The sequence below is a fragment of the Pogoniulus pusillus genome, chromosome 8 (genome assembly GCF_015220805.1).
Source record: "Pogoniulus pusillus isolate bPogPus1 chromosome 8, bPogPus1.pri, whole genome shotgun sequence".
NCBI classification, from domain to species: Eukaryota; Metazoa; Chordata; class Aves; order Piciformes; family Lybiidae; genus Pogoniulus; species Pogoniulus pusillus.
The window spans coordinates 40,733,719-40,758,373 of NC_087271.1; the positions used below are offsets into that span (position 1 = coordinate 40,733,719).

The 24,655-nt window shown below is 55.1% G+C and overlaps 1 protein-coding gene across 1 annotated transcript; it reads left to right on the forward strand.

Annotated features, from left to right (window-relative positions):
* Positions 1-1,742: 1,742 nt before the first annotated feature.
* RGSL1 (regulator of G protein signaling like 1) lies at positions 1,743-24,126 on the forward strand. Its single transcript, XM_064148271.1, has 20 exons — positions 1,743-2,061; positions 2,582-2,710; positions 3,456-3,538; positions 3,775-3,849; positions 4,733-4,862; positions 5,810-5,914; positions 6,211-6,372; positions 6,532-7,514; positions 8,042-8,104; positions 9,995-10,284; positions 13,187-13,380; positions 14,546-14,663; positions 15,534-15,630; positions 16,328-16,457; positions 17,460-17,610; positions 18,303-18,441; positions 19,043-19,167; positions 19,335-19,447; positions 23,616-23,711; positions 24,011-24,126. The coding sequence occupies exons 1-20, from the start codon at positions 1,743-1,745 to the stop codon at positions 24,124-24,126; spliced, it is 3,618 nt and encodes a 1,205-aa protein (XP_064004341.1).
* The last annotated feature ends 529 nt before the right edge of the window (positions 24,127-24,655 follow it).

The following is a 24,655-nucleotide window of genomic DNA, read 5'->3' on the forward strand; positions in this document are numbered from 1 at the left end:
GGGTCTCCTTGTGGAGAGACACTCCATGGAAATAGTCCTCTCCACTGCCACAGCGATCCTGCTGGCCTGCTCTTGCTCACAGCCGTGGACCTTTCCTGGCATCACAGTCCCACTGAGGTCAGGCACAGCTGGACAGGCATTATCAGAGCTACAGCAGCCCCTGAGGAGGTCGCTGAGCATTTGCTCAGTTGCCAGCCAGAAATACACACATACACACACACACATATAGACAGACAGACACACACACATATATGACAGTTGCAGTCCTTCCCTGAGGACGTCTGAGCCTCTCCTGTGTGATACAGCTACCACACCAGCTCCTCTCTGCATTTCCCTCTGGCTTAGCAGCACCTCATGAATCTGTGATTGGAGCTACCCCCCTCCAGACCCTTCCGTAACTGCCTCTGTCTGGTGCCAATAGGCAAGCAAATGTTTTGCAGCTCGTGCCTGCTCCTTCCCTATGCCAGCTTGGGGTTTGGCATAACGACCAGCCAAAATGCCCATGCTGTGAGTTCTTCCTACAGGACTATGCTTGACCCTGTCCCAGGGCAGGCACCACTAAGCCATAGGGCAGCAGGGTGCCAATTCAGTCCTTGCCACCACCTCCCAAAAGCAAAGCCTGCCTTTGTTGTCACCGTGAGGATGCACATCCTATGTGCATCACAAGTTCATGCACACCACTGCTAAGCCAAACAGCTTCAACAGCCTTAGATATCACAGCATGACTGGCACCTTGCAGCATGGCAGGACATGGCTTGTCCAGAGCACACCTGTGTGCAGGGACAGTGCAGGCAGCATCTCTAACAGGGCCAGGTGCTGGACCCTATAGCTGGGACACAACAACCTCAAGCAAAGCTAAAGGCTTGGGGAAAAGTGGCTGGAAAGCTGCCTGGCAGAATAGGACCTGGAGGTGTTGGTTGGCAGCCAGCTGAACATGACCCAGGAGAGTGCCTAGGTGCCCAAGAAGGCCAGCAGCATGCTGGCTTGGATCAGAAGTAGTGTGGCCAGCAGGACCAGGGCAGGGATTGTGCCCCTGTACTCAGCACTAGTGAGGCCACTCCTTGGAATACTGGGATCAGTTTTGGGCCTCTCGCTCCCAGAAGGACATATAGGGACTGAAGCTGGTCTAGAGAGGGCAACAAAGCTGGTGAAGGGTCTGGAGAACAGGGCTGGTGAGGAGCAGCTGAGGGAACTGGGGGTGTTTAGTCTGGAGAAAAGGAGCCTGAGGGGAGACCTCCTCACTCCCTACAGTTCCCTGAGAGGAGGCTGCAGCCAGGTGGTGGTCAGTCTCTTCTCACAAGTAACAAAGCAACAGGACAAGAGGAAGTGGCTTCAAGTTGCTCTGGGAGAAGATCAGGTGGGATATTAGGAACCATTTCTGCTGCAAAAGAGCCCTGGAACAGGCTGCCAGGGGAGCGGTGGAGTCACCATCTCTGGCACACAGACATGATGCTGAGGGGTATGGTTCAGCGGTGACCTGGCAGTGCTGAGTTAAACGTTGGACTTGATGATCTTCGAGGTCTTTTCCAGCCCGAGTAGTTCCATGACCCTAACATGCTTTCCCGCCCTGTCGTGTAGCACCGCTCACCCTCCTTGCGCAGGACAGCACAGAACCGAGCTCGCTTGCTCGGGGTGACGGAGTGAGCCGGGGCCAGCGGCACAGCACTGTCACCCTGAGCTCCCCCGCACCAGCTCCAGCAGTCCTTTGGGGCCGTTCGCGAAGGGGCCAGCCCACGGCGGAGATGCGCGGCCCCGCTGCTGCCGCCGCTGCCAGCTCCCGCTGCTGGTCGGACAGCGCCACCTGGTGCGGCGGCCCCGCTGCTGCGGCGTGCTGGGCGCGGGCAGCTCTCTGCCCCTCCGCTGCCCGCACCGGCTCCGCGCTGCGCACCGCTGCGTGCGCTTTAGCCTGCCGTGCGGGTGATGGGATGCGGCCGCAGCGACATCGAGGGCCCACGACACCCAGCACAGCACAGCTGCCTTCTGTCGATGGCCACAACAAGACAGCTCAGAGCTTCTTACCAATGCAAGGCTGGCAGCGTCCACCCTGCAGCCCCACCTTAGGTAAGCATAGAAGAGATGTCCGGTGCAGGAGAAGCCACAAAACCTCTGCTCCACACTCTTAGCAGGCCACAAAACCCTTCCCCCTCCCACTACAGAGAAGCAGACCCAATTCCCTACTACAAGGCACATCAGAGACTCCAGGTGCAGTAGTGCCCTCAACCTGGAGGGCACCAGCAGCCCTGGCAGGTCTGACACCATGGCATTAGGGACAGGGGAATCAAATACCTACCTGGGGAGCAGACTTCTCCTCCTGCCAGGCAAACAGGTCACTGCTGCAAGAGAGAGAGTTGTGGTTCCTTCTTTTTCTCCTCTTCCCCCTGGAGAGTCTCCAAGGCTCGCTGTCAAGGCAAGCTCTGATGAAGCAGGGCAGATAACCAGAAGTCTCAGGTTGCTCTAGCTGAGGCAGAACAATCTCCTATGAGGTTTCCATCACCACCTGAACCTGGATTGAAAGCAAGAAGTTTACCTAAGTGGGGGAAGAGGGAGGGGCTTTGTTTCACTAAGTGTGGCACTTTAAAAGGTGACTTTTCCCTGAAGGACTGCAGGGAAGCTCTGCGAGCCATCCCGAGGGCTCACCATGACAACCGTGTCACAAGCAACGGGACACTCCAGAACGCATCCCCGGCACACAGCAGCATGATGGCCACTGGTGAGTTACCTTTGCTGAGGGCTTCAGCCCCGTTAAGCACACCCCAAATAGGACAGCAGGGGGTGTCCTGTTAGGCTTCTGAACTGTGGCTCCTCCCTATGACACAGCTGTGCTTTCACACGAGTGGACATTCCCAAGGGCATCCACCCATTGGAAGGCTGGTGCCATCTCCCTCTGCTGCACCCAGACCTTTCAGACACGAATAAAACTTCACAGGACTGTGGCACATGGCCTCGATGTCCTGGGTGGGTGGGGTGGGGGCCTGCAATGGTTGTCACTCTGCTCAGAGCCACAGCCTGCCTCTAACCTGATGGTGCCTGCCAGTTTGGGGTAATGTGCAACCAGAACCTGAGTGAGCGAGCTGAGAGGACACCAAGGCAGTGGGGCTGGAGCACACAGCTCCAGCCACTGGCAGCAGGCTTGTGCCTGGTTTCTGGGGAAGGCAGAGGACCACAGCTGGGCCCCTCCAGCCACACCTTCCTTTTCCTGCCCTGCAGATGCTACCACAAACCTTAGCTTTTAAAGGAGCTGCCTTCCAGCTCCTGTCTGCAGCTGAACCTGCTGCTTTCCTGTGCCACTCACCCAGAGCACCTGGGAGCACCCAGACTCCATTAACTGTCCCTCCTGCTTGTGCACATGCCACAGGTCCTCTAGAGCTGTCTCTCTCCAAGCTCATCCTCTCATTCACACTGCCATCACCCTCAGCAATGTGACGCCCAGGTCACTTTCTTGTCTCCCTTTGCAGCAGCCATAGCCTCCACGGAGCTGAGGCTTCTGCTGAGAGATGAGGTTTTTGTCGACTTTTTCAACGTATTTCTGAACCTTCCTGTAAGTCTGCTCTGCATCATAAAAGCCCAGGAACTTCCTGAGGCCCCAGGAAACTGGGAATATGCCACACTCAGGCTGGAAAATGAGGGAGACTTGAGCACACTCATCTTGGAGACAGAGCTCTGAAAGGGAAAACTTTGTCCTCCTCCATAGTGAGGACTAACCAGGACACTTGAGCTCTGGGCTCCCCTGCCATCCTTCCTTTCTTTCAGCTCTCCCCTTTCCTTTTGTTCCAGGTTTTTGGCCAGACACCCATTTATTTCAGCAGCACAGGCCAGTGGGACCTCTGGCCAGAGCTACCAAGCCACCTGGTGAGAAAATGCCCCTTGCAAAGAGGGTGGCAAGGGAGGAAGAGAGCAGGGCAGGGGAGGGAAAGAGTCCATTTCTCATTGCCAAGGCTGCTCTCCTCTGCTGTCCCTGCAGCTGGGGAGTTATTTCAAACAGGTGTCATTTTGGGTTTAGGCCCTGGGACGATCATAAGCTATTTAAAGTCCTGATACAGCTCAAGGGATCCATTCAGCCCTCATATTTGGAGGTGGTGGCAGAGAAGTAGGATATGAACATCAGTCCTTTGTGCCCTGTATTCCTTCTGAATTCACCAGGCATGAAGTCCTGTTGGTCCTCAAATTGGCCCATCTCTCCCCCTCTCCACATCTGTGAGTGCCATTTGTGGTGCTCAGATCCCATCACAACAACAGGGAGCCTGCTCCTCTCGGTGCTCAGATCCCATCACAACAACAGGGAGCCTGCTCCTCTCGGTGCTCAGATCCCATCACAACAACAGGGAGCCTGCTCCTCTCGGTGCTCAGATCCCATCACAACAGGGAACCTGCTCCTCTCAGTGTTCAGGTCCCATAGCAAAAGGGAACCTGCTCTTCTCGGTGCTGTCAGCAAGCTGCCATGCCTTCCTGCCTGGGCTCCAGGATAGCAGGCAGGCTGTGAGGAGAAGCAGCCATGCAGCACTATCTCTCCCAGGTTTGCATGCAGGGCTTGCAGGGATGCAGGCAGGAGCTACATAGCTCCAGCATCCTCCCTTCTTTCCCAGCGTGGAGATGGTTTTCCTCACCATCTAGCACCAGGGTGCCTTCTCCACCTCCCATAGCAGGGTCCCACTACTCACCCTAATCCCCAGGCGAGAGATGGCTCCTTGCTCACAGCCTGATCCTCTCGTGGGTGGTGGGGCTTGCCTCGCAGGATGCCAGCCCCGCGGCTCTGCTGGCTTGGCTGGAAAAGCACCGCCTGCCTCCCTTCTGCAAATCCAGCTTGTGCCTCCACCTCGTCCTCTGCCAGAAGCTGCTGGGTTTCATTCGGTCGGGGGAAGCAGGTGAGTCATCTCAGCATAGAGGGAATCAGAGTGGCTTTGCTTCCTCTGGCTGGGGCTGTCACCACCTGGGTGCCTGCCTCTGCTCCGGGCTAAAAAGGCGCTGAAGGTCCTGTCTGTAGGGATGCAGCAGATCCTGGGCTTTTCACAGGGCAAGTGGGGCTTTAAGGCACAGCTCTGGTAGCACAGGCTCGCTGCCTCCGTGGCGTTGAGCTGAAAGAAGCTGCTTAGCAAGGCTTTCCATGCAGGTCAGGGGTCGAGCAGGGCTGGAGAGCATCCTCAGGCATGCTAAACCAAGGTCCTGGTGTTTGGGTCTGTAGCTATGCAGGGTGCCCAGAGCTCTCTCGGTGTATTGCCGTAGGTTCCTTGTCTGATGCATTTCAGACTGCAAAAACAGGGCTGTGCTGTGGTCAGTCTCAGCAGCAGCAAGTGTGAGCTGTGCTCAGTTTCCCCCTCAAATGAGTCATCTCAGCCTAGCCAACTGCTTTGTCAACCCACGTTTCAGCACAAGGGAAGGCCACTGGAAGGAAAGCTGTGGCAGGTTTTCATTGCCCCAGAATAAGCAGTTCAGGGCTTGCTCCACTGCTGTTCCCGAGAGCACTGCTGCTGCTTCTCCAGTGGGTTGAACTTTCAGCTGAAGGAGACTGAGGCCAAGCTCCAAACGCAGGCAGAAGGAGACAAAAAGATGTACCACAAGGGGAAGAACAGGGGAAGAGCACAACAGCTGGGCAGGCTGCCACCAGCCTGTGCAGGTTGTCCCTGCCAACACCACGTGTGCCTCCTCCAGCCCTGCCCAAAACTCCCATTTCAGTGTGGTTTGTTGGTCTCCTGGCTCACAGCATGGCTGTCATCTGCAGGCTCTGTCAAGAAGGCTGGGGAATGCTAGTGGGGTCTGGAGGACCACTCTTGCATGCACCTCCCAGTGTCATGCTCTGCACTCTTTTTGACAGCAAAACTGCTCAACTGGCAAAGTGCAGACCAGTGGCTGCTGGAGAAGTGCATCAGTGGGAGCCAGGGCATGTGGCACTTTCGAGCCTTCATCCAAGGAACAGCAGGTGGGCACAGGACACACTGCAGCCCCTTCTCAGCCAGCCTGGGGCAAGCTGGCCAGTGGGACAGCAGCACTGAGCTGGGCATGCGGGTAAGCAGCAGAGGGACAGTGGATACTGCAGTCCCAGCTAGAGCTGTGGAAGATGAGCCCCAGAAAGGGCACTACTCTGCCTCTTCTCTGCACTGTACCCTCACTCCATCTGGGCAATCTTCCCTTCTTGCTGCCTTTTAAAAGCAGGCTGCTCCACTCAGCAGTAGGGCTTTCGTGGAGTCTGACTCCTGTCCCTTCTTTGATCCATAGGTGAGGAGCTGACCAACTTCTGGCTCACCACCGAAAGGCTCCTGGAGCTTGATGAGTCAGATGCAAGGCAGAGGGACCTCCACCTGTCCTTACTGCACAAGCTGAAAGCCACTCACCTGCGTGAAGGCTCCAGTGTCATCACACTCTGCAGGACCATCGTTGGTAAGAAGCATGGGAGCTGGGGATGAGCAGTGCTCTTCCAGCAAGGTGGGCTTTCCTGGGTGCTCTGAGTGAGATGAAACACCATCAGCAGCTTTGTTTGGCTAGGAAACGATCCACATGGAGCCATCTCCTCATCAAAATCCCCTGCATCCATTTCAGGGTCCCTGCTGAAAGCTGGACTTGTTCAGCCCATCAGCACCAGGAGGGAGATCCTAAGCAAGATGCAGGAACGGGTTCTTTTTACAATTCAGAGTTACTGGCTCCCTAAATTCTTCATCCACTGCAAGATGAGCATGGAGAAAGAGAAATCGTGCCAGCCTCTGCTGCGGGAGTATCAGGAGCGTTTATCGTGGGGCACCTGGCAGGAGCCCTCGGGCTCTGCAGAGGATCTCCTCACCATGCACATCAAAAGAAGCCAGGGATTGTCAGGACCCTACTGCAGCAAGAAGGCCAAAGCAGACATCTGGGCTCTGCTCAAGGAGGAAAGAGACTTCCAAGAGAGGAAGATGCCCACTTTTTGGGTGCAGCCAGAAAGGCAGCCAGGGCCAGCTGGGAGCACAGGGGAATCTCAGCTGGTTAAGAACGCTTTGGGATGGGTTCCTCAGCAGCCAGAGCACCCTGCAAGCACTGCTCCAACTAAATCAGCTGCCTTTGGACACAACCGAGGGGCAGCCTCTCCCAATGGCCCTGAACCCGGTGCAGAGTGGGTCCCTCATCTGAAAGGCCTCCATGAAGGGAGAATCCTCTGTAATCTGCATTCCTCTGCACCCCTTGTCCAGCTGCCATCCCCGAGGAAGTCAGCCAAGACCTGGAGCTTCCTTCCTTGGGCCCTTCGTGCAGACAGCTGTGCAGGACGGCCCTTCAGGCACTTCTTGTGGCACCAGCACTGCTACGTGGAGGCTCTTCTCCTGGACCTCTGGCATGACCTGGAGGAGTTTCTGCCTGTGGCGCTGGACCCCAGCAAAGAAAACAGCTTCTTCCTGCGGCATTTGATTGGGGAGAGGATATGCAAGACCTACCTGGAAGGGAGCACTGCTGGGCACCTTCCCCTGGGGACCAGGACTGTCAGGAGCTTGCAGAAACATCTGATGTGTGGAGAGTTCTCCCCCTGCATCTTCAAAGCCCAGAGGGAGATTTGCAAGGTAGAGAGCAGTGCTGGAAGTGGTGAGGGTGGAAGGTACAGGCACTCTCCAGAGCTGGTGTGAGGGCTTTGGCCATGTTTAAGAGGAGAGGTATTTGGAAAATAAAGATGGAAAGAGACTAGGAAGGGGAAAATCTCACAGCTGCTGGAACCTGTGACCAGGCTGCACCAGATCAGTGCACAGGAGCATCCTCACTGGCTTGCTGGCCAATGGAGCAGAGATGAGCAATTATCTAGCAGCTGGTGGCCTCAGTTGTTACATGTACACGCCAAGGGCCATGGAATGGCAAGGCAGTAGCCATCTCAGACCCTGATTCCATCACGATGTGACTAAAATACATTTACAACCCCTTGAGTGACCCAATCGATCAGCCTGGGTGTAAATCTCCTGGCAGATCTGTCCTGGGCATCTCAGTGAGGTGGGACCTGCCTCTACCATCACCACTGCAGCCTCAGGGCACAGCCAGTCTGAGGGGTGCTGGCTGCTGCTGGAGCACTAACTGAGCACTCACTCCTGTTCCTCCTCAGGTGCTCTGCTGCTTCTATGAGGAATTCCTGGCTGCTGATGACAGGACCTTCCTTCAGTTTATGGTAATGTGGAGGAGCACAGAGGCTCTGGGCATCCTTAGGGGTGTTCAAGCAGTGGAAATATGAAAAACTAGAGAGAGGGAGGGAGAAGTCCAGCATTAGCTGCAGTGGTCCAGCATCCCAGTGTCCTCCAACCAGTGCTGCTGCAGCATGATGCTCCAGCTACCCAGAGTCACCATCCTCAGGACCTCCACTGCAGCACCCCCTAAATCAGTCACACTGCAGGCATGCCCTGTGAGAGCAAAACCAAACCCAAGGAGACACTTCAGAGTCATCATTAAGGGAGACAGAGGTGAGACCAGTAGCAGGCAAGCACACTGCCTCATGGGCAAAGTCCTCCTGGGAATCAACTGCCCTGTTTTCTTTCCTTGCCTGCAGCAGGACCTGCTGGGACACACACACACATCCCCAGCCCCGCAGGACTGCTGGGGGGGGGTGTGTCACGGTGCTTTCTCACCCAGCCCAAGCCGTTCTATGGTTCAACCAACTCAAGTTTTCCACTGTTCTTTCCCCACTGTGTAAAGAGATGGTTTCAGAGTCATCTTCCAGAAGCATTATCCCTCCTGGCAGTGGGAATCCCACTTGTTTATGAACACATCAAATGTGTCCTCACAAGCTTTACACTTGGGAGCATCCTCAAGGACTGAACGCCCCCTCCCCAAGCATCCTACCTGCTTGGCTTCCTGCACAGCCTGCATATGCAACCTTGATGAATACAGATGGGACTCCAAACAACCATTAGGCTTTCCCCCAGACTGCAATATAAAACCAGGAGCTCAGCCGTGAGATAGCAAGGAGAGGCTGTCAGGGATATTGTCCCCAAAGACCCTAGCTCCTGGAAATGCCAGCAGCTCAGTCAGCAAGAGCTGGTGTGGGAGAAGTCACCTGGCAGATCTTGGCCTCAATCTGTGAAATGCTCTGGGCTGTGAGTTAACTGCCCAGGGCTTGAAGCATCTCATCAGGGAAATCATCCCTCAGGGCACAGACCTGGTCTGGCAGTGCAGTTATCACTTCAGCAGGCATCAAGGCCACACTCTCCACAGGCATCATCCCTCAAGCCAAGCTCCTCTCAGGTCTCACCACACTGACACCAGTTGCTCAGAAAATTGGCAGGGCTTGCTCCCAAGGATAGCAGCCAACCAAGGCAGCACACAAGGTTACCTTAGTGCTGAAGACACCTTCAGGGTTGTTTGCAGCCCTCCTGGGTGGATGTGGACCTCTTAGGAAAGCTGCCACCTTTGCTGCCAAGCTGTTGTCTAGGCCACCTGGGGAACCTGGGGATGTTTGGTCTGGTGAAGAGAAGACTTAGAGGGGATCTAATCAACCTTTATAAATAGCTGAGTGTTGGGTGTCAGGAGGGATGGGACAGGCTCTGCTCAGGTGTGCCCTGTGACAGGACAAGGGGCAATGGATATAAACTACACCACAGGAAGTTCCACCTCAATGTGAGGAGAAACTTGTTTACTGTAAGGGTCTTGGAGCACTGGCACAGGCTGCCCAGAGGGGTTGTGGAGTCTCCTGCTCTGGAGACTTTCAAGACCCATCTGGATGGGTTCCTGTGTGACCTGCACTGCATTCTGTGGTCCTGCCCTGGCAAGGGGATTGGACTGAATGATCTGTGGATGTCTCTTCCAACTCCTAACATCCTGTGATCCTGCTGCACATCCCTGGTACCTCCCAGCTGCAGGAAGATGTGAGCCAGGCAGCTTCACAGGGAGGCTTAAGGTCTATGCTGAGCATCATGCTCATGGAGCTTTAAACCACCTGGGTGAAATCTAAGGCAGAGCAGGGCAGGTTTGTGCCCCAAGACACAGTACAACATGCAGCCACCCTGTCTGGCAGAGTGCAGGAGTGTGTGCTTTGTGCAGTCACCCTCTGCTCTTCTCACTGCAGTCTCCACAGAGCAGTGCCCCAGCGCCTGAGGAGCAAGGCCATGCCCTTGGGAAAGAGGAACATTTCCTCCTCTTCCAGCGACTGAATGGGTCCCTGAAGCTGAGCCAGGCCTTGCATGGCACAAGGGACTTGGAGGGTCTCTCCTCTGAGCACTGGCAATTATTGGCCACTCAGGACCTCAGTAAAGGGGGCTTCCTCCTGGCAGAGGTGGAAGTTCTCTGCAGGACAGGTAAGAGGCAGCTCTGCCTTTCTGCCAGGGCTCACAGCGACACAGCACACATCCTGCACCGGTGGTGGCCACTGGCTTTGGTATGTTGCTCTATGGCTGACAGCACATGGCCATCGTGGAGCAGCTTGGGCAAGGTGTCTGGGAGCCATGAGCTGTAACCCAAGCACTGGCAGTGACTTGTGGGCCAAATTCCCTCCTGCCAGTACCAGAGGAACCCAATGCCACAGGTTGGAACAGGTTGCCCAGGGAGGTAGAACTCAAGAAGCGTGGAGATGTGGCACTTCAGGATGTAGTTTAGTGGTCATGGTAGTTGGGTCACAGCTGGACTTGATCTTGAAGGTCTCTTCCAATCTTAATGATTCTGTGGTCCCTGCACTGGGTTGGCTCACCAGACTTTGCTGCAGCAGAGCAACTGAACCTCAAAACCAGCAACTGCCACAGTCAGTCCTATTCCACGCCTTGACCTTCCCCCGTGGGCACTAGGACTGGCCCTGCTGGTGCAAAAACCTCAGTTTTGTCTTCTCTTTTGAGAGACATTCAGGTCTTTCAGCACCTGCTGACAGTGACAACTCCCACTTGTAGCAACCAGTGGTAGCTCGTGGGGCCTCAGTTGCACCTGGAAGTGCAGTGTTATGGGAACAGGGCAGAGAAGGGACAGGGCAAGGGGACTGGCAACCACCACAGAGCACTTAAAGTGCTGAGGGGCTGTGAGAGCCAGGAGGAGTGGACACATTATCAGACCTGACTTCTGATGCAGACTCCCAGAAGGTGGCATCCTCACTCCATCCAGATGTGCTGGCTCTTCAGAAACCCTCACTGGATGTGGATAGCCCAGGCAAAGAGGAGGAGCATCTGGGTCTCCAAAGCCCAGCACTCGGTGAGTTCAGCCCCAGCAGGCTAGAAGCACAATGGCTCCACAGCTTTCACGGTCTCGAAGGTGCTGCAGCACAGCTTTGGGCCGCTGGACAAGCAGGGATCTTCCCTGCTTGCAGCCCTTCATGCAGCAGAACATCTCTGGGAGGGAGAGGCCAAGCCACCTCTGAAAGGCATGTTTCAGGGTGTTGATCCAGCCAGGGAAGTTGGAAGTGGGAAGACTACTGTGAAGCAGATGCCAAGGGCATGAAATCACACTGCACCCATAGCAGCCAGCATCTCCTAAGCCAGGCTCACCATCAGCAGGGTGGTTCTGGGCACAGCTCGGGGTTCTTTGGGCTCCTTTGTCTTCAGAACACCTGTGAGCAGACTCCTTCTGTCACCTGAGGGGGAGGCCAACCCTGTTCTATCCCTACAGCCACTGAACCTGAGAAGAGCAAGAGGAGGACTGTTCCTGTGGGAGAACCAGCCCCTGTTCCAGTAGAGAAGCCCTCTACAAGACCCAGGTCTGGCACTGCAGCACAAGGCTTCGCTGGGCTTTGCTACCTTCGCATCTTCAGGGAGCAGGTTTTCCCCAGAGCTGCCCTGCAGTGCCACTGCTCCCTGCTTCATCCTTGGGTCCTCTCAGGTGTTAGGATGGGCAGCCTCTGGGTCTGAACTGCTGAGGGGAGGTGCAAAACGTTTTAACCTAACCCCACGGCTGAGATCTACTCCTCACAGCTTGTGCACGCTGCATGCTCTTCATCCTCAACTAACCCCTGACCACCTCTGTGTGCTCACTGAGCCAATGCATGTCAGGAGTGTTCCCAGGAGGTGAGGCAAGTCCTCACGGCTCCACTTTGGGATATAAGTGGTAATCAGGACATGAGTTCTGAGCAGGAGCAGCTCTTAGTGTGTGCCTCTCGTGAGCTCTTACTGTGTGTTCATTGCGAATGCCACTTTCAGGAGCTACACTTGGAGAGACCTCAGACATGACCCCGAGTCCCAGCCTGCTCCCAGCTCTGGCTTTCCAAAGCTCTGCTGGGTCTTTCAGTGCAAACATCCTCTGGCTTTACAACTAACCACTAATTCCCTGAGCTGCCAGCTGCAGAGGGCTTCCTGCTCCAGAACAGCCTCTCGTCAGCCAAATGCATGAAGCCTTCTGCCATCCAGTGGCAAATCGTTCATTCACAGCCTCCTCCTTCCACAAGTCCTCCCGGGGGCCTCATCCTTACCTGCCTCTCTCCCCTGGCCTCTATGGGGCTGGCCAAGCCACCTGCAGGTTCTGAGGTCTCCATGCCAGACCCAAAGACCTATTTCCTTCTTAAGTCCCTAGATGAAGCCTCCTCTTCAGCCAAAAGCAGTTGCTGTGGATGTACAGCACTGAAGCTGCTCGGCAGGTGCACCTACAGCAGAAAGCAAACAACTCGTCAGGAGAACCCCCCCGGGTTCCCAGTGGCTTGGTGGATGATGGTTTTCCAGCCTAACCTGTTCTAGGATTCTATAGGCAAGACAGACAAGGGAGGCTGTGCTCCACCAGTGCCCTCACAGATCCATCTGCTGCGCAGACCCCATGCCCCACACCCCACTCATCTGCGTGCTTCTGGCTCTGCTTCACTCACAGAACCACAGAGCTTTAGAGGTTGGAAGCAACCTCCAGAGATCAAGTCCAGTCCCCCTGCCAAGGCAGGATCACCCAGGGCAGTCCACAGAGGAATGCATCCAGGCAGGTTTGGAAAGTCTCCAGAAGAGGAGACTCCACAACCTCTCTGGGCAGCCTGCTCCAGGGCTCTGTCACCCTCACTCTAAAGCAGTTTCTCCTCATGTCGAGGTGAAACCTGCTCTGTCCCGGTTTGTAGCTGTTGCTGCTTGGCTTATTGCTGCTGACCAGCAAAGACAGCTTGGCCCCAGCCCCTTGACCCCCACCCCTCAGGTATTTGTACATACTGGTCACATCTCCTCTCAGTCTCTCTTTGCAGGGAAGATGCTCAAGTCCCCAATCACCCAATCATCACTCTTGCTGGAGAAGCAAGCACACAGGTCCCAGCTGTGCTATGTTCCAGCCACAGGTGGCACAGATGCCACATCTCCTGCTGTCTCCTCCTCTGCAGGCACTTTGTGAAAGTACTGCACAACCCTGCCCACCTGCAGTACTTCAAGCAGTTCCTGGAGGAGCGTGGTGCAGACAAACCGCTGCGCTTCTGGATGGCTGTGGAGAAGCTGGTCAGAGACACCAGCCCCGAGAGAAAGAGATTCCTGCTCAGCAGCATCATCCAGAATTATTTCCATGGTGAAATCCCAGCTGGTAGGTGCCCTCCGACCCTGCACTTCATTCATAGTGAAAGCCTCCTTCCCCTGGGCTTGCTGCTGGCTGCAGATCTTACACCCTCTTGCAAGGACCTGTCGTTGTCCTTTCTCATCCAGCGAAGCATTTACTTGCTGAGGCCTTTCACTGCCGCTCACGGAAGGTGGTGATCTAAATTTGCCAGGAGCTACTGACCAACACATGCAGCACCTGCAACAAGTACAAATCCAGGCTGGGCAGTGAGTGGCTGGAGAGCAGCTCTGAGGAGAGGGACTTGGGGGTGCTGCTGGATGAGAAGCTCAACAGGAGCCAGCAGTGTGCACTTGCAGCCCAGAAAGCCAAGCAGAGCCTGGGCTGCAGCAGCAGCAGTGTGGCCAGCAGGGCCAGGGAGGTGATTCTCTCACTCAGCTCTGCTGAGACCCCACCTGCAGTACTGCATCCAGTTCTGGAGCCTCTATTGCAATAGGGCTGTGGAGATGCTGGAGAGTGTCCAGAGCAGGGCCAGGAGGATGCTGAGAGGGCTGCAGCAGCTCTGCTGTGAGCACAGACTGAAAGAGTTGGGGCTGTGCAGGCTGCAGAAGAGAAGGCTCCCAGGTGACCTTCTTGTGGCCTTCCAGGATCTGAAGGGGGCTACAAAAAGGCTGGGGAGGGACTTTTGAGACTGCCAGGGAGTGCCAGGACTGGGGGAATGGAGCAAAGCTGGAGGTGGGAGAGTCAGGCTGGAGGTGAGGAGGAAGCTGTTGAGCATGAGAGTGGTGAGAGCCTGGCAGGGGTTGCCCAGGGAGGTGGTTGAGGCCCCATGGCTGGAGGTGTTTGAGGCCAGGCTGGCTGAGGCTGTGGGCAGCCTGCTCTAGCGTAGGGTGTCCCTGGGCATGGCAGGTGGGTTGGAACTGGCTGATCCTTGTGGTCCCTTCCAGCCCTGACTGGTTCCATGATTCTGTAACATGTAGTTCTGGCAATGGCAGAGAGAGTTCTTGCCCATTTGTCTCCTCTGGAGCCACAGTTTCCCTGGCAAGGTATGGAATCAGCACGGTACAGAAAGGAAAAGGGCTGAGACATTCGGCAGACAGGGCAGGCAGAGATGGGACAAGGAGGGCAGACGGAGATGCCATGGCAGCCCAGGGGCAGCTCAGAGGAGCTGGCAGTGACCTTACTTCTCTTCCAGAGGAGCAGCTGGACTGTGACTCCTCTATCATCAGTGAAATACGCGAGGCCGAAGCAGTCAGCCCCTCCCTGGTGATGACAGCACAGGTCCTTGTCCAGAAAGCAATGGAGAAACGATGGTGAGCACCTGGGCCAAGCTGCCTCCTTGAGCCCAGTGCTCACACAAACACATCTTTCCCAACAACCATCCCTCCCCAAGCTGACAAACATTTCCTGATGCAGTATCAGGTGGTGCATGGAAATCCCTCCCAGAGCCTGGCCCTGGCAAGACTGCTGAGGCAATCACCTGGGCAAGGCCAGCAGGACTTGTGCCCTGGGGACCAAAACACTACAGGGCTTTCAGGGTGCTGGACTAGAGGAGCAAACACACTGCAGATTGGCAGGACAATCTCAAGAGAAGGGGAATCCAGCCTGTTCTCCCACCTCCTCCAGGACCTTCTGTCCAATGGGACCCCAATCTCAGGGGCACCCCTGTCACAGAATCACAGAACAGCAGGGGCTGGAAGGGACCTCAAAGCTCCTCCAGTCCAACCCCCCTGCCAGAGCAGGATCACCTGTACCAGATCACACAGGAATGCATCCAGATGAATCTTGAACATCTCCAGAGAGGGAGACTCCACAACCCCCCTGGGCAGCCTGTGCTAGGGTTCTGTCACCCTCACTGTGAAGAAATTCCTCCTCATGTCTCCATGGAACTTCCTATGCCTCAACTCCCACCCATTGCCCCTTGTCCTGTCATTGGGCATCACCCAGCAGAGCCTGGCCCCAGCCTCCTGGCACTCACCTTTACATATTGATAAGGTCACCTCCCAGTCTCCTCCTCTCCAAGCTAAAGAGTCCCAACTCCCTCAGGCCCTCCTTGTAAGAGAGATGTTCCATTCCTTCAGCATCCTTCAGCTGCTCCCCTCAGCCACACTCCCAGCAAACCACTGCCCTCCTCATGTATCTGGCTGCCCTTGATGCTCTCTCCCTGATCTCCCACGAGGCAGGTTTAAAGAGTACCAAGACTTGTTCCCCCCAAGTGAGACGCATAAGCCTAACCTTCATCTGCGGCGTAGGATGGAGAAACTCAGGACAGACAAGCTGGTAAGGAAAGCCTTTCCCTGCTGGCAGGCTCAGGATGTTGTCCAGGCAAGAAAGGAATCATAGAATCAACCAGGTTGAAGAGATCCCCAAGCTCATCCAGTCCAACCTAGCACCCAGCCCTAGCCAATCAACCAGACCATGGTGCTAAGTGCCACATCCAGGCTTTGCTTGAACACCTCCAGGCACGGCAACTCCACCTCCCTGGGCAGCCCATTCCAATGCCAATCACTCTCTCTGCCAAGAGGTTCCTCCTAACATCCAGCCTAGACCTGCCCTGGCACAGCTTGAGGCTGTGTCCCCTTGTTCTCTTGGAGCACTGTGAGTTGCTTGATTGAACTGTGTTGGAGAACTGTGAGATGCTGAGGAGATGCTGTGGGTCAGGTGGTGCTCACAGAAATGAAGTGATGGGGCTCAGATCTGGAGACCTGTAAAAAGGTAGCTGATAAAGGCTCACTGCTAGAGGCTCTGGAGTCCTGCTCCATGCAGACCTCTCCAGCTGTGGCCACAACTGGCCAAGTGATTCACTCTATCAGCTACGGCCACCCCTGTAACTGGGAGCTGGTAGAAAAGAAGGATGACTGGGTCACCAACCCCTCGGGCAAGGCCAGGCTGTGGTGCCCCAGCTGGCAGCAGTGGGCCCAGAAGGGAGGCCGCTGCTGTAGCCGGGGCTGATGCGAGCCGTGCCGCGTCCCTGCAGCGGAGCGCCTGGTGCGCCATTCGCGACCTCATCAGGAGCCTCTGCAAGTTCCGCAGGGAGATGCACAGCGCCGAGCGCCGCGCCGAGTTCGAGGACTTTCTCCGCCGAGAACTGGGAAACGAGGAGGAAAGTACGGCTCGATCCCTGCCAGCCCCTTCTCCTGCCTGCCCAGCCCCAGCTTTAGGCAGAGAAGCAAACGGAGCAAAGCTGTGGGTCAGCTCCCAGCCGCTGCCGCAGCTCTCTCAGCTGGAGGCATATCAAGAGCAGGTACCTCGGGGTGCCAGGTAGTGCTGTGCAGAAGTCTGCACACGAGCACTGGAGTTAACAGAATCCTGGAATGGTTTGGGTTGGAAGGAACCTTTAAAAGTCATCCAGACACCTGCAGTGAGCAAGGACACCTGCAGCTAGATCAGAGCCACACCCAGCCTGACCTGGAATGTTACCAGGGATGGGCACCTCTCTAGACAACCTGGGCCAGTGTTTCACCACTCTCAGTGTAAAAAACATTGTCCTTGCACCTAGTCTGAATCTCCTCTCTCTGGAGGCATTAAATGAAGCTAAGGGGACACAGGCCAAGAAAATAAGGCAAGGAAAATTGTTTGCTATACAAGAGGGAGATAGCTACAGAGAGCCTTGCCAAAGGATGTGTGTCCTGCAAGTTTACTCACAGGTTCAAGAGGAGTCTGGAAAAGCAGTTAGAAAAGAAACCCAAGTACACAGAAACCCCATCTAGATCAAGAAGTTCCTGGGCATGAAAATGGCAAAAGCTGGAGACTATTGACGTGGGAAAGTATCACTTGAAAACCTTTCCTGCTCTGATTCTCTGCTGGCAGCCTCTGTGAGAGACAGGGTAACAGCTACACGCACTGTGGCCTTCCCCTGTGCAAACAGCCACCATCGGCACTCCAGGAGTGCAGAGCAGGTTGCCAAGTCGGGGGCACATCCCATGCTGGGTGCCTCTGAATTTGCTGAAAAGCCCTGCTGCAGGAAGGGCACAGTCCAAGTGGTTAGAAAGACCCTCAGAGGCAGGTAGAGCAAGCAGAGGCGAGCGGAAGGAGCAGGGTGCAGCTCAGCATCAGCCGGCTGGCAGCACTGGCAGAAGCAGGACACAGCAGCTCCTCTTCTCTCTCAGATGTGCCGGTGGGCTCAAGGCAGAGCAGCAGCACCACCCTCAGCAGCCCAGCGGACAAAGCGGCACCAGTGAGACGCCTCATGTTTAACAGGCAGCTCGTCACCGTTAACTTCCTCGTGGATGACCTCCGCTTCTACCTGGAGATTGACAAGTGAGTTCCCTGTCCGCGGGGCGCTCAGGGACCACCGGTCTGCCATCCTGTGAGCAGTGCCCGTTTCTCAGCAGGGGATAAAACCTGGCCCATGGATTCATTAGCACAGACTAAGGTCTGTGCAGGCACCCCGACCTTCTCTCAGCACCTCTGTGCAAGGCCAGCATCTGGGCATCACACTACAGCATACAGTGCACCAAAGTCTCACCCCATAGCTCTCTACACCTAATCTACTCATGGTTACCTACTTCTGGAGCCCACAGCCCCCTCCACTGCAGCCTGAAAGAGTTCCCTGGCCAAGGGTTTGGGTATCCTACGAGTACTTTTGTTTTGATAGTCCGAAGCAATCTAACATTGTGCCTGCAATGCCAGTTCTGACATTTCTCAACTGACCTAGTCCAATTCCCTGGCAAATCTGCCAACCTGGCAAGCCATGCCCAAAGCACAACAGCCCTTCAATCAGCACACACCCATACCTGGGGCCTGAAGAAGGCTGAACATCACATACCCCACCTGAGTGCCATGACCTTGAGGCTAGTAGAAGAGGGAAGTGGCTTTCCATAACAGCTGTTTCACTGTTCCACACCTCCTGGACTGCTACTTCTGACCAGCTAAAGGTGGAGCTAAGAGAGGACAGTGACTGTCTAGTTTAGCAGCTTTGTCTCAGAGCAGGACCCCTGCTGCCTTTGCAGGTTTTCCAGTCTGGCTGACTCAGTTGAAGCTCAGGCAGCCCACAACATGCAGACAGGGAAGCAAGTTGCCTTCCTCAAAAAGAAAGCTGCCATCATCAGCAAACTCTTCCTGAGCTCCGACATTCCCCCCAGATTGCGGGTAAGGTGCTGGGACCCTCCCAGGAAGGATGAAGGCTGCTCATTGCTCAAGGCCCTTGCAGCACAGCTGCAAGTGGTTGTGGGGAAAGGGCAACCAGACAAAGGTTTGGATCTGCTCCAGCCAAGCATGCTGTGAAGCTTCAGAGTATGCTCTGGAGCTTGGGACTTCCACTTAGGCTCCATGGGATGGGACTTGATCCAGCACCAGGCCCATGCTAGCACTTGACACAGATAGACTGAGAGCAAATATGTGGACAGGGAGATGGTGCAAACCCCTACCTGCTGGAGAAGTGCCAGGCTGAAGGACCAGAATGGGTTCTGCTCATCACCAATTCAGTCCTTTCACGCTGCAGAGGTTAATATCACTACCAGCCCCTCCCTGCTGCACCCCCCTCTCTGCCTGTCCTCCGTTTGGAAAGCACAGTGTTTCCCACAGAAATCCAGGGCAGATCCTACCCTCTGCCTGGGCCACCCAGCATGTAACTGGCAGCTCTCCTCAGAGACTGCTAACACGAGGCAGGATCAGGGAAGGATCAAGCCACTGGGTCACACCAGGGGCACCACAAACTGCTTTGGTTAAGCATGGTCTGTTCTGTGACCAGGTAAATATCTCTGAAGAAGAGAGAAAATTCATCTGGAGCTTATCTTCTAAAGGGATACTGAACCGTGCCCTCTACCATAGGGCCAAGGTCACCATCTTCCCCATCCTGATGCACTTCTGGAGAAGGTCTGTATTGCCCCACTAAGGTAGGGGAGACTCTGGGGATGCCATCCATTGCCTTCCATCCACTCGTTCCTCTGCCATGATGAAGACAGTGCAGTTGAGACACTCCCCAGGAGCTCTGCTGTAGATGTCTGCTTGGAGGTTTGCCATCTTCAATATGTCTCACGCAGGTTCTGCCACTGGAAGGTGATGAGGAGCTTTAGGGTGTCTGCGACAGACAAGGTGCCAACCTCTTTGCCCAGCACAAGAGTCTCCTCCAAATCATCTGACATGTACAGTCCAGGTAAGCAGAGTGCCTGTCCCTCAGCACCACATTTGTCTTCAGGCTTGTTATTCCAAACAGAGATGCCCAGACTTGGGGTCTTGGTCTCCCACAGGGCTCTCCTTGTGAAAGAAGCAAACTTCTTCCTCCACCCAGCCTTGAGGGTGTATGTGGTGCAGGCACTTTGGAAAAGGAGGCATCTCACCACATTCACCCAAAATTGCCCAGTGAGTTTTCAGATCTTTCTTTGGGGAACAGGGAAGCAGATGCAGAGACCTCCTGAGCAAAGAGCTGTTGCATAACTCGTGTTCACATCAATAACCAAGTTAAAAGTACTCACACACCCCCTAAGCCAGAAACAAAGCAACTCATCTGTTGAGCTGAAAGTCAGTTGGGAGCAGGAGCATCATAGGATGGTTTGGGTTGGAAGGGACCTCCAAAGGTCATCCAGTCCAACCCCCTCTGCAGTCAGCAGGGACATCCTCAGCTAGATCAGGCTGCCCAGAGCCTTGCCGAGCATCACCTTGAATATCTCCATGGATGAAGCCTCAACCACCTCCCTGGGCAACCTGTTCCAGTGTTCCACCACCCTTATGCTGAAGAACTCATTCCTGACACCCAATCTCAATCTGCTCTTCTCTAGCTCGAAACCATTGCCCCTCCATCTATTACTACAGGCCCTTGTAGGCAGAAGGAGAAGACCTTTGCAGCCCAATGCCAGGCTCAGTGGCATTACAGATAAGATACTTTGCACACCTGAAGTAGAGAATAAGCTTCACCAGGGTTTGAGACAGCAGCCACTGGGACACCTCTGGGGAAAGAAAAAGATATTTTTCCTTCCTCATCTACTTGTTTAGTTTCAGTACCCTGAATAACTCTTGAAAAGCACAAAGAAATCGGTGCTAAGTGCTGTCAGTCTGCCTGACAGCACAGTTCCTGGACTGAATATTCATTTGGAAATTGCCTAATTGATTTTTGATTAAAAGGGGAACCAAAATAGGCACATACTAATCTTGCTTTGACGGTCGAGTGGGTGTCAGCAAGCCACGGTTCTGCTCCCTGTCACTTGTCACTGTCAAGTTCTGGTTAAAAATCAGCAGAATTCTAGGATTTTGATACCCACAAGGCAGGTGCTTGAGCTGCAGCTCTGCAACCAAGCTGAGCTACCAGACCCCTGTTCTGGTGTGCTCCCAGTCTGCCAAGCCACGTCTGTTAGCTCAAACCACCCCATGCAGACTCACAGATTGCACTGGGTTGGAAAGGACCCTCAAAGGTCATCTTGTCCAGCCCTGCTGCAGTTAGTAGGGACACCTCCAACTGGATCAGGCTGTCCAGGGCCACATCAAGTCTCGGGTAGTCCCCTGGAAAACATGAAACATTCAGCTTGAATCTCTAACTTGTTATGGAGCCTTCTCAAGCATAGTTGTTTTAATCCAAAAGCCTCTTGCCACCAAAACAAACAATAAACCCCCAGAATCAACCAACAACAACCACAACCAACCACACAAGCCCAAAACCAATCAAACAAAACCACACCAGACAATCCCCCAACCCATCACATGTATATTCCCAGCTAGAAACAGACAGGAGTGTTGTGTCACACAGGAGCTACCTGCTGTGTTATCTGGGATGAAGATGTTTTGGTTAAGGTCTTCAGGAAATGGATAAAGAGCATCTGAAGTGAAACACTGGCACAGGTTGCCACCAGAGAGGTGGTAGATGCCTCATCCCTAGGAATATTCCAGGACAGGTTGGATGTGGGCTCTGAGCAACCTGGTCTAGTTGAAGATGTCCCTGCTGACTGCAAGTGATCACTAAAAGCCCTTTTTAACCCAAACCGGATGAGGCACTTAGTGCCATAGTCTAGTTGATTGGATAGGGCTGGGTGAGAAGTTGGACTGGATGAGCTTGGAGGTCTCTTCCAACCTGGTTGATTCTCTAATGGTCAGGGCAGTGCCACCACAGCCCAAGCAGCACAGCCCATACTTGCTACACGTAGCCTCAGAGTGAGACTGCACTGAGATGCTACTGCTCTGGAAAGACAGCCAGGGAGGTGTGGGAAAGACTGCAATCCTTCTCACGTGGACATAAATCCTGCAGTGATTGTCCCTGGGACAACTGTGACAAAGCTACAGCTCCCAGTAGCACCTCATAGGGATAAATAACCAGAGGTGGGCAGATAAAATCCCTCATCTTGGGTGGTGAGCTTGGGAAGAGATGCATGATCTCCCAGAGCTGCCTCATCCCTCCTGCCCTAGCCTGCATGGCTGGCATATTCAGCCCGGTTGAGTAGGAAGGGCAGATGCCATCATGGTTTGGTAGGGCAGAGCTGTACCCACAGGGTGCACCTCAGGCTGGCAGCACCTGTCAGTCACAGGCAGCCTCGACTGTCAAAGAACAGCAAAGCAAGGCAGTCTGCAAACCGGGCCCAGCTGCCCTTTCGGGCTGTGCTAATGCCCATGCTGCCTTCTGCTCGGGATGCTTCTCTGCCTTCATCCCCCCTTCCCCCGTGACCCGCTGACCCCAGGCCGCGGGCCGTGCTTTCCAGCGGGGGAGGAAGGCGTTGCCTTTAAGAGGCACCACATTTGCTAGGGAAGATGCTGGCCACGCCAGGAAAGCCTCCTCCGGCCCACGCCTCGCTTTTCTGCTCTTGCGGGTGGCTCTTTGCGCGGACGCGATGCGCGCAGGGGGTAGCGGAGCCCACTCCGTCTGCCGCCAGCAGGCGGCACTGTGGCACCGCTGCGCACGGCGGGGGGGGCACTGCTGCTGCGCTGGGCACACCGCACGGGCGCAAAGCCGCGGGCGCGTCTGCGTGGGGGCACACGGAACCACAGGGCCGCTGGGGCGGAAGAGACCTTAGAGGCTTTATCGTCTCGTCCCAAGCGCTCTCCCGTCGGCAGAAACGCTCCCTGCTACAGGAGGCTGCTCAGAGCCCATCCAGCCTGGCTCTGAGCACTTCAGCCGTGCACTGTTCCGGTGTCACTCCACCCTCCTGGGGAAGGCTTTCCTCCTCCTCTCTCACCTAAAAATCAGACTTCATAGAATCAACCAGCTTGGAAGAGAGCTCCAAGCTCATCCAGCCCAACCTAGCACCCAGCCCTGCCCAGTCAACCAGACCATGGTACTAAGTGCCCCAGCCAGGCTTGGCTTCAACACCTCCAGCCACAGCCACTCCACCACCTCCCTGGGCAGCCCATTCCAATGCCAATCACTCTCTCTGACAACAACTTCCTAACAACATCCAGCCTCAACCTGCCCTGCCACAGCTTCAGTCTGTGTCCCCTTCTTCTGTCCCTGGCTGCCTGGCAGCAGAGCCCAACCCCACCTGGCTACAGCCTCCCTGCAGGCAGCTGCAGACAGCAATGAGCTCTGCCCTGAGCCTCCTCTTCTGCAGGCTGCACACCCCCAGCTCCCTCAGCCTCTCCTCACAGGGCTGTGCTCCAGGCCCCTCCCCAGCCTTGCTGTCCTTCTCTGGACACCTTCCAGCACCTCAACATCTCTCTTGAATCGAGGAGCCCAAGTCAACACCTCTCATCCTGTCACACCTGCAATGACCAGAAGAGCCAAACTTGCCAGGGAATTGAATTCTGTGGAAAAGAAAGAAGCCAATCCCCACCCTAGAGCTGGAAGCCCAGGAATACCAGCCTTCCTAACACAGCAGATTAGATTGCTCTGGGGGATGAAAAGCACTTCCTTTAAAGGATGGGCTCAAATCTTCTCATGAGGGATCATGCAGAGGCCAAATGTGCCCTGAGAAGATAACAATTTATCAGTATTATTTATTACAGAGTCACAAAATTGTGAGAGTTGGAAGGGACCTCAAAGATCATCCAGTTCCCATCCCCCTGACATGGCCAGGGATACCTCACACTAGATCAGGTAGCTCAGAGCTACATCCAGCCTGGCCTTAAAAACCTCCAGGGATGTGACTTCCACCACCTCCCTGGACAACCTGTGCCAGTGTCCACAGCTCCCTCCCCATCTCTGCAAATGCCTCCTCCTAAAGCCTCCAACCGAGGACTCTCCAACCCTGCAGCAGAGTGGGGTTGGGCACATAACCCTTGCCCTGCAGCCCTCCAAAGTCAAGATCTCGCATCTCTGCTCAACCATTCTGCCTGTTGGGTTGTGTTGCCCTCCCATATTTGCCTTCAGAGAGCACAGTGCCACTCCATCTCCTCTCCCTCTCCAGGCGACCACACAGTCATCACCTTCTCACTCCAGAAAGGGATCCGGATCCTGCTGCCAAAGCCCCAGAAGGAAACTGACTCCTCAGAGGAGAAGGAAGGTGAGCCAGTACAGGAAGGACCATTCTGGCTGCAGCTGCTGGGGTGGGAGGCTTTAGGACTCCCTGCATCAGTCTCTGATGGGAAGTTAATGCCTGTGTTGTTTTCTTAGATGCAGAGGAGAGTCTAGAGAAAAAAGTGCTCACCCGAGAGCTCTGCCACCTCTCCTGCAGAGCAGATAGGCCATTGCAGAGGCCACCTACCTCCCTCAAACCACACCAGCACAAACACCCAGAGCAGCAGAGCTCTGACCCAAGCACTGTGGGGCTATGCAGATTGCTGGTCACCCCCCATTCTCTAGTAAAATCCCCAGCTGCAGCCCCCCTCTACACCCTGAACACCCCCAACCAGGAGCACACGTCCTTATTGCTCATCTCCCATCACCCAGACCCTGCCTCCATCAGCAGCAACCACTGATGCAACACCTCTCCTTTCTCTGAAGGCACCAAGGGCCAGAAGGCAACCTCTAAGGCACAGCAGACACTCCAAACCCAGCTATGCTAAGCAGGATGGGGATGTGCTCCAGGGAAGCTGAGCAGCTCAGGCACACTGCAAAGCTTGCACTTGATCAGCACAAAGACCTAAAAATAAAGCAGCTCGCAGCATCCTGACGTTTGCTTGGTGACAGCACAGCAGCCTGCACCTCTGCAGCTACAGCAGGGACATACTGTGGCTCGTTTCTGCCCAAGGACATACCCTTGGCCACCTAACAGTCTGCTTCCTCGCACATACCTGGGAGAGATTGCAGTGCCCATAGCTGGGGGCCAGCGGCAGTGCAACAACCCGCAGTGGGTGTGCAGCACACCGCCGCCAAGGGCCTTCCCCACAGGTCTGGAAGGTGCTTAAAGCCACAAAGTACTCACAGAAAATACTTCATATGGAGCTCCTCAAAGACCACTCAAGCCTAGAAGCTTCTCCAGCCCTGCTGCACAGACCTGTGCTTCTT

What these genes read in the sequence shown, in the direction of transcription:
- RGSL1 (XM_064148271.1), top strand. Translation starts at nt 1,743, where the DNA reads ATGCGCGGCCCCGCTGCTGCCGCCGCTGCCAGCTCCCGCTGCTGGTCG. An exon ending in ACGTATTTCTGAACCTTCCT is followed by an intron (nt 3,539 to 3,774) that starts GTAAGTCTGCTC and finishes CTTTTGTTCCAG; the next exon opens with GTTTTTGGCCAGACACCCAT. An exon ending in CTTCATCCAAGGAACAGCAG is followed by an intron (nt 5,915 to 6,210) that starts GTGGGCACAGGA and finishes TTTGATCCATAG; the next exon opens with GTGAGGAGCTGACCAACTTC.